The following is a 15,933-nucleotide window of genomic DNA, read 5'->3' as shown; positions in this document are numbered from 1 at the left end:
CACAACCACAGGCCGAGCAGTCCTCCGACGCACAGGATACGTAACCAACATAGAACACGATGGCGAACGTAAGGAAAACATCACATCGAAGCTGCGAGAATGTTTGCAAGTTCTTCAGATCCCTCGGAACATGCATCCAGAACACCATCGAGGCAGACGGCTCGCCAGGGTAAACGCCATCAGACACAAGCACCGTAACGACCCGCAGGCTCGCTACGTGGACGCAGCCAAGTATCCGGGCCGAAACGCCTTCGCCATCAGCGTCACAGACTACAGGGGACGACACTGGCGTTGGCGACAATTCTCGCCAAACGCGCGGACACAGCTGAGGAGGCCGCTATAGCACTCGCCACCCATACAAGCGAGGATGCCATAGTGGTCTTCACCGACTCTCAAACAGCGGCGCGCAACTACATGAAAGGCAGGGTCTCCACCAAAGCGATCAGCTTACTGAAACGTGGCGATACTCCTCCCCCCTACACCTGCATCATGTGGGTTCCGGGACACGAGGGACTCGAGGGGAATGAAGCGGCACACACCGCGGCCCGCGCAAGCGTCAACCGGGCTTCCCCACACGGTATTCTAGAAAGGTCCCACCCACACAAATCAGCGGAGGAAACGGAAACAATACCGTTAACTTACCAAGCACTACTACAACACTATCGGCTTGGACGCAGGGTGTACCCTCCACCACATCCCAAACTAACAAGAAACGAAGGCACCGACTACAGGCGACTCCAGAGCAATACCTTTACCCACAGACTCCTGCTGCATCATTTCCACCCAACGCTATACAGCTACACCTGTCCACACTGCAACGTGCCTGACACCCTGGCGCACCTCCTCCTGCAATGCAAGAACACCCGAGCAAGCATCACAGCGACACAACTAATAGCAGCAGACGCAGATCCAAACCTCCTCGCTGAAACGTGGGAGGCTGCGATATCCAAGTCGGACCTGGTCGACCAGCGCGAACTAGTCGCCCGGGCCCGAAGGGCGATCCAAGCCAGAGGGTTCCTGGTATAAGGGACCCTCCCACCTCGACTGACAAGTCACCACTTCAAATAAAAGTTTCATTCTCTCTCTCTCTCTGTCATTGAATAGAGAGCGATGCCATCTTTCATCGGAATCGTTGCACTGGATGAACGTCTTGAAATGCATTACAGAACCGAAGACAGATCTTGCGTCATCGCACTAAACCTATTTTTTGCACGGAAGAGAATTTGTACTTTGAAATAGAAAAACAACTTCGATAATAATACGACATGCCCGGGCTTAATCCAGCGTGACTGTGTTTAACATAGATTGCAATTTGCGTGCTCTGGTTTAAGAAGATTATTTTTTCTTCCAGGAGTAAATGAATACAAAAAAAGCAAACGGCATTGAAGACACAAGACCAGCACGCAATTGTGGGGTGCGCGCCGGTTCCGTCTCTTTCTATTCATGCCAACTCGCTCATCCTTCGACCTTTGTGCGCCGTCGAATGCATGCTCTCGAGACGATGGAGGCCAAGCACTGAAGCACGAAAGCAGGTTAAAAATCCGAGACAAGAAGCCGCGTTATGAAATGATTTCGCCTGGAGCACTTACGTTGTAGTACAAGTCTGGATTGTTCTCATCTAGTTCTAAAGCCCTCTCGTACATAGCCTCTGCTTCCTTTGTCCTGAAAAATAAAGGTTAAGAAGCGAGAATGTATCGAGATGCACTCTGGAATGGCGTGATGGAGATAAAAGCCGGTTACTTGCTCTTAAATCTTACCTGTTCATGCGAAGCAAGAAATCTCCTCTGTTTAGGTACGCATCAGTGAAGTCTGAGCGGAGGCTGATTGCCTCCTGATACAGCTGCAAGAAAGCGCATATATAATAAGTACGGAGTGTTGCTCAGGGGCTGATGAACAACGCAGGAACAAGCCAGACCTCACGAAAGACCTAAAATATAGGAATCAGACGAGTGATACAATGTGAAAAGTAGTTTATCGATGTATATCTTTCATGGAGTTATAATTACGCTTACTCCACAAGGGCTAACAAGCGTGCACCATGCGCACTGCACTAAGATGCCCAAATACAGGCATTAAAGAAATTACACGGCTGAGAAAGAGCGAAATAAAAAAAAGATGCCGTAGTTTTTCCCGAAAGTCGAAGCACTGATAGCGATAGCAAAGTACAAGACAATGCTCGAAGTAAGGTTCTTGGTATAATCGGCCACATAAATTGCAGTAAGCGTTCGCTTACTAATAGAATTAACAAGCATAGTGTCACCCGTTCACAGACAAACACGAACAAATCTCCCTAGATGAGCGGAAGCACTCGCTGTCACGACGTTGGCGTGATGAAGAACGCCGGCTACGGGGAGAGAAGGCTTCGTGCTACCCACTCGTCTCGCCGCGTCCCCGAAATTTATATTTCGCGACCCCCAGCGCTAGGCGCTCGAGAAGACAGCGCGCATTAAGCCACCAGCCATCTCAGTACACGCCGCACACGATCTCCGAGATACGGCGCGCGGGCCGCGAATGCACTCGGCCGCGAGGACAGCCCAGTGAGGTTTAACAAAAATTTTAAAGCTTTCTTTTAAACCTCCTTGGGACAGCCATGCACAGCCACGGCCAAACTAGAGGAGGGGACGCCTGCTTTCCTCTCCTATGGCAGGCTTCATCATGTGACCTCCGACACCTTGCGCCCGGGAAGACAGCGCGCATAAAGCCCCCATCCTTCTCGGCTCACCCTCGTACACTTTCCCGCGCACCCGCAGCACACGGCGCACGGCCTGCTAATTATTATCGTACTTGTAGTTTAAACGAAAGATCACGGCGACGGCGACGGCAAAAGTTCGCCTGGAGTGTCCATGCGTTCATATAATTGCTAGCGCAATAAAATCACCGAAGACTTGCAAACCATATATCCCAAATACTTAAATAATCGTTACTTGAACAAAATATTGACTTTGATAAACACCTACATATTTCGTAAGAAAATATGTTCAAAGAATATTTCACAGCGGCATTTCATGTGACTCACAGAATAAAAAAAATGAGAATAAGTTCCTACCATTAGCAGAATTAATTTACAAGTACGCGTTTTTTTCTTTATTGAAACAATTCAGCCGGGAACAGAAGGTTTTGAAAAATTGAGACAACTTGATATGTTTCGTAATTTGCGCGTCCTTACCTTGTCGGCTTCATCCATCCGACTGCTATTTTGCGCTATCAAGAACGCAAAGTCGAGGTACACTTGAAGGTGGCTCGAAGTGACCCGCACAAGGCTAGGGGATTGGCTGGACTCGGGCTTTGGCAGGAGGCTCAAGGCCTAGACAAAAGGCAAAGCCAAAAGTTCCAGCGCGCCCGCAAGAATTACAGCGAAACGGACGACAATTATCGCACAGCCCCCCAGGGGACGCGACGCGAAAGGGCAAAATAGACGAAAGCAGCAATACAGGCGTGACAAGGAAAAAGCAAAATGACAGGCAGAAACTTGAGATTTCTCTAATGTTTGCCCCTCGGGTTGGTATCGCACGTTTTTTTTTTCTTTTTAAGGGTTAGGCAAGCTATCTTTACGTGTAGTCGTGCAGCATTTGTTTGGCTAATTTCTGCCTACCCGTGTTGATGCTGTGCGAAGTTAAAGCTGTAAGAGAATGAATGCATATGAAAGAAGTATTCGTTCAATCTTGTATTCAACCACGAAGCACGCTGTAGCGCCAAACTTTTACCTCGTTAAGAGAGGCTTTGCTGACGCAAAGTGCCAGCGAACCCTTAAAAGTGCAGCCAGTTCTTACCTTCACGAAAGCGGCTTCAGCTTTTTCGTAGTGGCGCATAGTTGTCAAAAGCCTGCCCAAATTAAGGTGGCCTCGAATGTCATCAGGCTCAGCCCTGAAACGAAATCATGCCACGTAGTATAAATTATTTATCTTTAAGCCGAAATCTGTTGTTCTGCGTCATAATTAAAACGATGTTGCATTCGCTGTCTTTACGGAAATTCTAGCACCACGTGACTTAACTTACTCAATACGTGAGTGAAAGTGAGCGAGTAAGGTGCACGCACAGCGTACGTTTTTGCGCGGAATGGCCCAGTTCTATTTTAAAATATGGCTGTTTTAACGGGACCCTATAACAAAGCACTAAATCGGGTTAACGTGCCATATTATGGAACTTTCTCTTGCATTTTATCTGCGGGGAAATGTGACGTACAAAAACAAGGACGGCGGTGAATGAAATCCCCGCATTTTCTGTATTTCTCGCCGAAAGCCCGCACTTTCTGTATTTCTCGCCCAAACGATGGCGTCGATGATGATGATGATGATGATGATGATGATGATGATACACGCACTTGAGAGTACGTGTATGTGTGCTAGCGTGTGCGTGCCTGACAACACAGACACGGAAATTTCGCAGTTGTATCGACCCGCACGAGATTCAGTTTTGCGTCGCTTCTTGCATACCAGCCTCCACTCCCGTAAAGGTATCCTAATTTTTATTCCAGAAATGCGTCGTAGCAGCCAAGCTAAAGTTCATTTTTTTCTTTAACGCCCCTTTAACGCTGCTGAAATGCGACGCATGTGTGCGTCTACAGTTAGGGGCGAGGCCTATTGCTGGTCACTGTGCTTAATCGTGACTCGAATCAGTCATAGAAAAGAACACAACTTGCTGCTCCGTGTCCATAGAAGCATTGTTGTGGTGAACAACGAATCCGAGAAGACAGCTTTGCGGCGTTTCACGGCCCTTTGTGTCAGAGCCAATGTTTAATGCTCGTTCTTTTGCAAATGAAACAGACGTGAAATGCCGCTGAACGCGCTTACCACCCCTCCCTCATACCACGGCCACCCCACGCCCTACAAGGGCTGTCCAACATGTCAGCACAAGATAATGTGTCAAGTGCATACACAGAAACCTATTTTCAAAACACCTGTGCGAGACCTAGTACAGTGCTTCACGCGGTCAAGTAGTGTGTATTTGCGTGAATTTGCTTTTTTTTTAAGAAGACGCGGGGTGACACGGTTGCACCCGGTGAAGGACGGGAAAGCTTAACAGAATCGTGCTAGCCAAGGTTACCTGATAGCCCGAGTGAAGTGAGAGTGCGCTTCTTCGAATGCTCCGGACGCTTCCAAGACTTGTCCGAGATTGTTCAACATTTTTGCGTTCCTTGGATTCACACGAAGCGCAGACTGGTACAAGGCTTGTTCGGACGACCTGGGATAAAAATGACTAATTAGGAGAGCACTGGAGCCGTACCCCTCTCCTATGACAAAACCTGCTTTTTAGACATTCATAAAGCTCCCTTGGTTGGTCTATAGTGAAGCTTGACTTTGCAAGATTATAGTGATGAAAAGAAGTTTGTTTTCAGAGATAGCGCGGATATTCCAGTTCACTTGCTCATGCCAATCAATTTTGAAAAAACAAAATACGCGTATCGTTTGAGCATAAAAACAAGCCAAACTGGGAAATCGGAAAAGCCCTTTAAATTTATGGGGAAGGTCACACGCGTAAATAAATGATCTATCTGTATTTTACTGCGGTAGAAGTTAATATCTTGGCACCGTATTTGTTCTGTTCATTCGTCCTTTCCGTTACACTCGTCGGCAAGCAGTCGTTGTCATCGGGCCACCTCCTCAGATGCAGCCGTGCCATATGGCGAAGCGAAGCAAAACATTGCTGCCCAGGACCGCGGATAGAAGTCGTGCCCCTACACGGTAATGTGCAGTTGAGAGCCAGACGTGCTAACCGCTGCACTAAAGCGAGCAGCTTTTCGTTCTTTAATACATAGAAAACAAAAAATGAGAACAATATGCTACAGAGATAGCATTTCTGTAGATTAAAACTCAGGTAAACACACACATGCGTTCAACCAGTGCATCGAGTCCGGCTGCAGTCCCTGCTCAGCATAAAGAAGTCTCATACATGAGCTGCAATTTCGCGAAAAAAAAAAAACCCTACTAGATCGCGGATTTTCGGCATGCCGATTACATATCCTAGATGCTCAAGGGCGGAGCTTTTGTACTTCATGATTTCTGCGTCGTTTGGCACATCACACAGACTAGCAGAGTGGCAACGTGAGCGCATGTATTCGGAGGCTGCAACAGGCAACACTGTAGCGGTCGAAAACGTTACATTGTGTGCATAGCGATGAAGTTGTTCTTGAGAAGATAGTGGTCTATGCTGTAGCGGCGTGCCGCTTTCGCCGTAAATGGGTTCAGAGCCGCAGGAATCACTAAAGTTTTGTTACATCTTTAAAATTGTATTTTTTTTTACGCCCACTTACGCATTACCACAGAAAAAAACAAGTATGCACTAACAAGCGCATATTATACTTTTTGCCCTTAGGGGCCTGACAAATTACCCAGCCTTTCTTTGTCTTTGGATAGGTCGCGAGCTACTGAGTGACGTTTGCGCTGACGACCTCGCATTAGGTGGAAATAGTTATCGGAAACATTTTATATAGTAACTAGCTGCGATTACTAGCCAGCAGTTGAACATCTGTAAATTTGGTGACTCGCATGATCACTTCCCAATATTCGAAAGGTAAATTAAATTAAATTGAGGTATTTAATTTCCCGAACTTGCACAGAGGTTGGGCTCCGGATTAGGCTTGACCACCATGATTTTTTTAACGAGGACCTAAATATAAACACGAGAGCGTTTCTGCATTGCATGTCCGTCTAAATGTGGTCGTTATGGCCGGAAGTCAAACCCAAGACCTTGTGCTCTGCAGGGCAACGCTTCAGCAGCTGGGGAGGCTAGCATCCGAAAACTATGAGTGTGCTATTCGAGCTAACAAATATTTGCTTATCGATTCGACCACTAGACCGCATAGTTTTTAGTTGTTATAGTACAAATTATGAATATATGCACCACGTAAAGAATGTGCCCGTTGAACGCAACGAGCATAACCTCATGATTTCGAAGTTTTCTTTCCCCGAGCGGGCAAACATGAAAAAAAAAACGCTCTTCAATGCAAACGGCTCAGGAATGTTCCGCACAACCCCGTAGCAACGGTGCAATAAAATCGTAGTTACAGTTGCTAGACGTGGTGTATGTCGCTCTCCTTTAATGCCTGAACGAAGGTCTGTGTTTATCTGGTCTCTGTGCCTTGTTTAAAAAGTAAGTTACATTAAGATAATTCATACAGGCAACCTTCGCTGCTTTTTAGAAATTATCATACGACGCTGCAGCGAAACAAGAAAAATCAGCAGTTTCCAAGTTGGAATATTTGCACCCTAGGGTTCTTTTTGAGCTGCTGTATCGCGAAGAAAAACAGTAGCACAGCGTACGGGTTAATAGGAGCCATATCTGAGCTTCGATTAAAGCAGTTATTTCCTTTGTTACATTTCCTGGAGAAAGTGCTACAGCAGATATAAATTGCGTCGTGGACGAAAAAAAAAAATAAGGCCAATGGTGGCGTAAAAGAAACCATGCAACCGATGTCACAGGCCGCGAAAATTCTGAGCAAAAAAAGAAAAGAAAAAAAAAAGAAAAAGCAGGTAGGCGAGTGCATTAGAGACAGGTTGTTTTATTCTCCAGGGAAAGGGAGATCAAGAAACAAACAAAAGGTGGAGTGCAATGGAAAAAAATGAAATCTAATGATGGGTTGTCCTTTCATTTTTGTCTCTCTCGATCAACTCTTGTCGAGAAATGTATTTTTGGGCGGCATGAAAAGAAAGCGAGGAGAGGAGATGCAGTCGAGGAGACAACAGGAACAATCGCCGCGGCAACTAAAACAAAGAGCGCAGAAGACGACGGCGGGGAAAGTATTCTCTCGATGATAATAAAACGCCAGGCGGCGGAAGCACCAGCAGGAACCCTCTTCTCCACGGGAAATGCAGCAGGAAATATAAAAGGCCCAAAGGATGAGCCACGGAAAGCCTTGATGTTGCTAAGTTTCGAGCGCTCTGCGGCGTGGGTCCTCATCCCGATCCTCACGCGGCGGCGAGTCTTGCGCTTATGTATTCCTGTCTGTCTAAACAAAGCCTGCCGCCACCCGCCTGGAGGGCGGAAAACAACGGAAAGAAGGAAGAGGCAAGTAGGAGAGCAGAGAGCGCGTGAGGGGACGGCCCCGAGGTTTATATGAAGAAAATATAAGGCGGCGGCCGACGGAGGAAAAGAAAAAGGAAGTGTGCTCCAAAATGCTCAGGATTCCGCGAAAGATGACAATGATCGATTGTCCGGACCGGAGGCCTTCGATTTTGTGAAATCGATCCCCGCGCTTGCATAATTTCTGCGGCCCCTCTTCTTGCCTCGACCGCACTCGGCTCGCTCGGCACATGCTCGCCCCTGCGGCGGCGCCTGCTGTGTGAGCGCTAGTGGCTGCGCGATCCGCTCGTCCGGCCACCTGGCCCTGGGGCAGCGCAAAGCACGCGCACAGCCCTCCTCCTCACCGTTCACCACCAAACTCCGGGGCCAATTTTCAACGGGGACGGCTAGTAACGCGAACGAAAGTCGCGGCGGGCCTAAAGAGAGCGGCTGCAATGCGGCGAAGAACGAGGAGAACTGACGGGGAGCAAACGGCGGGCCACATCGAGTGTGCGTCGCGCGACGGAGTTGAGAAGGTGGACCAAGAAGCAGGACAGTTAGTTGAATCGTGCCGCTCAAAAGCAGGGGGGGAAGCAGGGAAGAACACGCTCTGTTTGCTGGCGTGACGCCGGAATAAAATCACGGGTCCCTTCCATTCCCGGGGTTGTTTCCTTCGTTCTTCGTATTAAATTTCTCTCTCTTGTTCTCGCGCGTCCCCGTGTTTGAGAACGCACTTTGTTTCCTGGCAGGTTAGAGTGCGCTCAAGATGGAGAGTTTCATCGCAAAGGACGAAAGCGGCTGTGAATTCCTTTTTTTTTGTGTGCCTCGCGTATAGAGAAGCGTCTACGCAAAACCTTTATTAGACATTCCTGAGTGCGTCGGAGATGGAGCACTTCCTGCGACAAACAAGAATCGCCACGCTGCAAGTAAATTAACTCGGGCCCTCCCGGCGTCTATATGGCTGCCACACACGGGTTTCTGTGAGAATTGCCGCAGCTGCAGCGCGCCTCTCGCGACGAGAGACTTTCAGCGATGAAGAGGAGAATGTAGAAGTTTCACAGCTCAGCGTGAGGTAAACAAAAACCATGGACACCTACGATATCACATTATGAAAAAAAAAAGCCAAGATATTCCAAGGTGTGTGATGCAGTAACGAGAGTGCACTATGTTCTTCTTCTAGGCTTTTCGTATATTGTGTTTCGTTTTTATGTGCGTTCCATTACTTATTTTGTACGAACAACCAACTCTTATAAAAAATAACTGATTACAACTTATGGAATTTCATGCGCCAAAGCCACAGCCTGGCCATGAGGCATGCGGTAGTGGGCGCGCCAGACTTCGGTACGTTTAATTTTGTCCGCCTGCATTTCTGTAACGTGCACACATTGCTTGGTACATGAGTGCTTCTGCATAGAGCAGCCAACGTAAAGCGGCTTCCGCGGTAGAAAATTAACCCCGTGAATTCGTGTTCATCAGCGGAGCGCATCAGCCATTGGGCGCGCTGCGGTGGGTTTTTAAGCGAAGCTTTCTTTGCCTAAACTTACGGGCTTGGCGTGGCTATTGCTAAGTATATACGGAGGTTATATGAGCGCCGTACGCAAGTACCAGCAAACAGGCGCATGTAACCCGTGTGTGCTGACCGACTAAGACGGACAGTAAGGGCGCGTCTGTTCTGCGCAATACCAATAATAAAAAAAATCCTATACAAAACCTCACCATATAATGTCGACTCATGGATATCTCTAAAATACACCGACCTGTTCATGAAATAGCACGTTATCTTCAACGATTCTTCGATCTACTCGACTTTCCTTGATTTAGTCATTCGGTATGTGTATATGTCATTGGGTATTTGTGTCACTGGGCGTCTGCCCATTCTTGCCCAGTCCTCCACAATGGGAATGTGCTACCGTGACCCAAGAGGCACAGAATCCTTGAATGTATGTAGATATGTGTTGTGTACTTTTTTGTGCATGCACCTGTTATCGCCATTCTTCCCTCGACAAGCATCATATAGATCGCCTTTGTCTTCGTAACATGTCTTTGTATAGAGCTCGCATTCCTCGGGCCCTATGACGTAAAACTATCCCAATCTGCTTTTATTCCAATCTCCTGACGTGAAAATTACGTAGCCACCGACGCAGGCATCTGGCGGTAACCAGCAGCATTGTTTGAACAGCCCAATCAAACGCGCTCTTCGTTTGTAGGAGATCGCTTTTGTTTGCTTTGAAAGCGAATAGCACTGCCTACATTGCGCGGTTTTTCTTATCTAATTGGCTAACAAGTAGCGAAGAGCACGCTGAAGTAGAGAGGGTTTCGAGGGGGCCGAGCCAGCTCAGTGAAAGTAGATAACTGGGTAATAAAGGTTGGTGTTGACGACTGCGATTGGTCCGCTTCCCCTTACTTAGCTTGTGGTGGCTGGGTCGAAAATCGCAGGGGCGTGCAACGGAAGGTTAAAAATGGCGCTAAGAGGGATCCTCAGCAAATAAGAGTAGGCAGAGCGATGTCGTATACGTGCTGAAATGGATTGATAACGTTATTCTGCCACGCAAAAAATTTGTATTACGCGCAAATAAGTCCATGCTCCTCGGCAGCTCCGAGTAGCCAGTGCCAGAACGATTGGACGGCAGCCATTTTTTACGTCTTTCGAAACGGGACAGTCTCCGGCTATTTGGAAAGAAATCAGTTTTGTTCGTCAAATTGATGCATCTTTAACACGTACACGTTAGTTTGAGGCGGCGAGTTTTCGCGGTTTTGTGACGTCGCGTGACAGACAGACGAAGTAGGCGTGGCCCGAAAACTTTTGACCTATAGCACAGCGCTAATTGTGAAAAAGGGGTGGCCGCAAAATGTTTTGACCAACCGTGGAGGGCTGATTGCGGAATTGGAATAGAAAAGTTTGGAATAGCTTTACGTTATAGCGCCCCTGATCTTTCGTTTGTATTTTGGCATGAGTAGTATAGTGCATAAGCATAAAAATGGCATTGCATTAAAGTTGTGACCTTTCTGGTAGAGAAACATAAACATTGCATGCCATAACACGTTGCACATAGGATGAAACTAAACACAATTGTACGCATCGCCGCTAGACTTAAAGCATTTAGACCGCTTCACCAAAGCTTCGTTTCACATATATTACATGTCCGTTGTATCTGCACAGTCTTTGTTTCTGCAAAAACAACCATGACTTTTCCACATATCATAGCCGAAAGTGCGTTTGTATTTTAATTGAGTTTAGTTCCCGTATCTAGTTAAAGCAGTATAGACGGAACCGTGCGGGGACTGCCGCCAGATGATTAGCCTACGGCTAATTAAAATATATAGCAATGTTTCATAACTTTAACAGATAAAGCGAGAAAATCATCACAATACCATTAAGTGAATCAACTCAAGGCAACATAAGGTTTTCAAAGAGGTACTTCGACAACGGAGGCTTGTACGTAGTACAGATAACGCATGGTAGAACAAAGAATTGACTAAGGCATCCCGTTCCCTTGCCCAATGAATGTTCTATCACAGAACACAAGGAAAATTGTTTTATAGAACACACAAACACACAGGAATTCGTAACCACCAAACTGTCATATATCAATCGCAGTGATAACTTACCAGTCATAGTTACGAAGAAACGTTTTCGTGAAGTGGGTAAGGAGCAATATGGTGACGCCCACTTTAAGCCAAGCTCCATGAAACCTGTAATACACAGGAATGAGATAATCATTTCTGTTTATAATATCCAGCATAGAACGTTCGCTGAAGGAAAGACCGTTTGAATGAATGCATTCTTGGGTTTTACGTGCCAAAACCACGATTTGGTTATGAGGTACGTCGTAGCGGGGGACTCCGTACTGATTTTGACCTCCAGGGGATCTTTGACGTGCCCCCAATGCATGGGGCACGAGCGTGTTTGCATTTCGCCCCCCTCGAAATGCGGCCGCCGCGGCCGAGATTTGATCCCGCGACCTCATGCTTAGCAGTGCAACACCACAACCACTAAGCCACCACGGCGGATGAAAGACCGTTTCAGATCAGGTCTTTTACCATTGCACAACGCTGTTCAGATACACGTATGACCGTGAATATTGCAATAAGTTTACAAGCAAATTTGGGCACAACATCTCGCTTTTTCTCCGATTGATGTCGCCCTTGTACACGCACAAATTTAATCATGGATCATTCTTTTAATATTAAACATTCAGTCAGAAAATTAAAAAAAAAATGACACAGTGCATGGAAAAAGCAGGCGTGTGATAAAATATATACACTGCTTGACTAGTGTTTGGTGTTAGTTTGCGCGTTGCTATAAAATGTCCTGGTCAAAAAAGGCGCAAAGAGCACCTCAGTGAATCGTTTAACATACTTTCGCAACATACGCTCCTTTCAGATATCGCATAAATACTTAAATTTTCTAGGAGAACACCTTATACCAATATGAGGCGCCATATTGCAATAAGGACTCTCTGTAAGGCAACATACGTAGATCAAGCGTAATGGGATAATAGAGCCTTAGAAATAAAACAACAACAACAATAATAATAATAATAATAATAATAATAATAATAATAATAATAATAATAATAATAATAATAATAATAATAATAATAATAATAATAATAATAATAATAATAATAACAATAATAATAATAATAATAATAATTACTATTATCATTATTAATTAATTATTCATAATAATATTATTATTATCCTTATTTACTCACAGGGTCGAATCGCTCACCTGTGCTGCTGCCAGAGGAGGCTGAAACCCTGTGCCACCAGGAGACAGAAACCTAGGCTTGGCAGGTAGAGCACCCGCTCAGCGATAACGAAGCCCACAGGATGCAGGAGATTGGACGCAGGTAGGTACGGTATGCAAGCCAAGGACAGTCCCTGCACGATAGTGACAGATTGCAGAAATGGTACCAAACAGACGCATATATTCGCGGCAGAGGGTCAAGTGGTTACGAACTAACAGTGCTACGGCGAACGATGCACAGGACGACGTCCTTCGTCAGCCTATCGAGGGTTTCTTCGAGATTACACAATTACCGGAGCAAGTTATATTCGCCTTACAGCAAATTATATCACACATTGCTTCCATAGCTCGAGGTACAAGATATGCAGAAGTGCTGGATAAGCTGGATATTGTGGTTCGTATATCTGCTCCGTACAATGAATAAACGCTTACGTTATCTACCATCGCTAGCTCTACCTTGAGCGGAGTAGTTCGACGTCACATCAGTAACGCAGTGCATGATCTGACCGTATGAGACGTGATCCCTGTAATTGGCAATGGGCATTGTTTGATGTCTGACAAAGATCTACATAATGTGAGAACAGAGCTTTCCGGCGTGCTTCCGCGGTTTTCTGTGAATTATCAAATCGCGACATGAACATAAGAGTGCCAGTTTCGGAGGTTTACGCTGCGTTACACGCTGTCGCGTCCGTCAGGGCAAGCACTGAATGCCCGTACATGGCCTGCAAGACTCCGTATGCACCTGAATGGGCGTGCGCCGGTATAATGCAAGTGCGGAGATAGGTACGAACGGTCACCAAGAGTGTAAGTCCAATTACGAACATGGTGAGCCCGCACCATTTATTAGTAATCCGTCTTCTATAATTTACAGCGCAAATATCTTGTCGATGCGCAATGTTTGCAAAAGAAGTTGCTTCGGTAAGATGTGCTGGTGGGGGAGTTAAACCTTCTGTGCTCTGGAAGATTCAGGGATCCGGTGCACAGAACGTTTGCCCCAGCACATCTTACCAAAGCGCACCCCCCCTTCTCTCGAGACAGCATTGAACGTACAGGTCAGGTTGACAGTATTGAGCCTACAGAAAGCCGCCGCGCCCCCCCAGAGGCTACACTGGATTCGTTTCTAGTTATGTGCCTCTCGTCCCTTACATTTTAACGTATATACGGGTCCATGGCACTTAGCCTCAGACGAGAATGGTTATAATCTATTTCAAACTTAAATTTCGAGCAAACAAATTTCCTACGCTCCGCGTCATTTTCGCCCGTGCCCGCTCTAACAATGGTCTCACCATAAGCAATGGCTTTCGGTGTTGCTCGTCGGCTCGGAGCGCTGCCCTGGTAGCCATCGCTAAGAAAAGGTAAAGGGCGATCGTTCCAAGGTTCCGCACGTCCGCCAGCGACGTCACTAGCGGCACTGTTCCCATTGTCCAATCACAGCAGAGATCACTAGGGAAGACTAGGAGCCAGGCGTTCAACGCTGTCAGATAGTTGTAGGTCAGCTGGCGTGACGGCGACGGGGCAACTGATGCCGGGTTGTCGAAGCTGCAAAAGTATACACAAATACGTTTTTCTTTCATATATATATAAGCAGTCGTTGGACGTTCTAATTGGCATATATCGATATATATACATATTCGCCTTAAAGTTGGACAAACATTCGAAGCCTTCGTGTAACGATTTGAATAGTTTGAATTTTCCGTTTGGAGCCTTTCAGAACAACACGTTAATTTTTGTTGATAATGTTTCCGCGTTGACAGCAGGGTTTAGTGTGCATAATCAATTTCAGCAAGCGCCTTCTGCCTTTTGCTGTCAGTGAATTAACGCCTTAAGCCTAGAATTCGACCTGAAACCTACGGTGCGATCGCGCAAACAGCTCGCTTTTCCGTTCTCTCGCTTGCCCTCTCGTGATTCGTTGGCGCCCGCGCGTTTCGTCACGGCGGCCATTGCGCCGGGGCGGGACCACAAAATGCGTTTACGTCACACTCCTGTCAATCATTCCAAAAGCGAGGGGAAACGGCCGCTTTCGTGGAACGGTCGACAAGGGCATTCGCTTCGAAGAATGAATGGCCGTTGCCATAGCAGCGCTAGTAGCAGACGATGCGCCTGTCGTCTGCTCATAATGTCGTCGCTCGCCGAACATGGCTGGCCCTGGCGGGGGTCGAGTTTTTCGAGATTAAAACGCGATCCGCCATCGCCGAACGTTAGCGATGTTAATTATTGAAAACAACTGTGATCACAGTGAAATTAAATGCTGCGCCTGCGCTGTGATAAATATAAATAGTGCTGTTTTAATTTTGATTGATCCGAGTGCATTTGTCGAGAATGCTCGCCGTTTCACGTTGTGCTCAGAGAATCGCGTTCATTGTTCGGCGGTTTGTTTGGTGCTCACGAGTCGCGATGGCCGCTCCTATTATCGCGCTTTTGGAGTCGCTCGGGCAGCCTCGGCAACGCATCTTTCGGGACGCATTTGACGAGCTTACCGAGGAAGAGTTCCGCGACCACTTCAGGCTCTCGAAGCGCACTGTGCGCTGGCTCTGCGAGCAACTGGAAGACGCCATCGGTGGCCAAAAGACCTGCCACTGTTCGGCTGTCTTGGCGGCCGGGCCCTCAGTGTTCAGCAGGGCGGCGAGCTCACTCCAAAGCTGCCGCCTCCGCTCCACCGTGCACTCCGGTGTGAGTGCACACGACGCCCGCACAAGATAGGGATGGCGCTCCATAAACGCCACCAACAGTTCACGTTGGTGTGGCGACACGTGAGGGCCAAGCTTGACATTCTTGTGCGACGACATTTTGGCAACTGACGAACAGCGATTTTGCAATTGAACTGCGCGCTCCCGCCAATTTGTTTTGACGTGTGCGATACCACCTAGCGGACTAAACCAAAATATATGCCGCTTAAATTAGTTTTCTGCTCTCGCATGAGATTTCCGAGGCAGATTATATGTTGCAACAGTAAGAATCTTTTTCTTATATTACGTGTTTAATTATTAAAGCATCGCAAACATTCTGCACTTAATGTATCGTCCCCGATCGAAGCTCAAACTGGTGACGCAAACTTCCGGGGCTGGGCTCGCTCGTTTATTGGCTGTGCTCTCCCTCCCGTTCTCACAAATCTTGCGGACGGCCTACTTTGTGACGTCGCAGCCAGACCGAACGAACGGAAAAGCGAGCTGTTTGCGCGATCG

General features: G+C 47.1%; 1 protein-coding gene across 11 annotated transcripts in view; it reads right to left on the bottom strand.

Annotated features, from left to right (window-relative positions):
• LOC135915994 (protein O-mannosyl-transferase Tmtc3-like) overlaps positions 1 to 15,933 on the bottom strand; it is a 953,411-nt gene that overhangs the window by 29,406 nt on the left and 908,072 nt on the right. For all 11 annotated transcript variants that reach the window (XM_065449184.2, XM_065449185.2, XM_070530822.1 and 8 more), the window contains 8 exons: positions 14,038 to 14,290; positions 12,734 to 12,885; positions 11,608 to 11,691; positions 5,044 to 5,181; positions 3,771 to 3,864; positions 3,167 to 3,304; positions 1,758 to 1,840; positions 1,590 to 1,662 (listed from right to left, as the gene is read on the bottom strand). In XM_065449184.2, the coding sequence (XP_065305256.1) occupies positions 1,590 to 1,662; positions 1,758 to 1,840; positions 3,167 to 3,304; positions 3,771 to 3,864; positions 5,044 to 5,181; positions 11,608 to 11,691; positions 12,734 to 12,885; positions 14,038 to 14,290 (1,015 nt within the window). The remainder of the gene's footprint in view (positions 1 to 1,589; positions 1,663 to 1,757; positions 1,841 to 3,166; positions 3,305 to 3,770; positions 3,865 to 5,043; positions 5,182 to 11,607; positions 11,692 to 12,733; positions 12,886 to 14,037; positions 14,291 to 15,933) is intronic.

The sequence above is a fragment of the Dermacentor albipictus genome, chromosome 1 (genome assembly GCF_038994185.2).
Source record: "Dermacentor albipictus isolate Rhodes 1998 colony chromosome 1, USDA_Dalb.pri_finalv2, whole genome shotgun sequence".
In the NCBI taxonomy this organism is placed as follows: domain Eukaryota; kingdom Metazoa; phylum Arthropoda; class Arachnida; order Ixodida; family Ixodidae; genus Dermacentor; species Dermacentor albipictus.
Note: the sequence above shows the minus strand (reverse complement) of the source record. Positions and strands in the feature narration are given on the sequence as shown.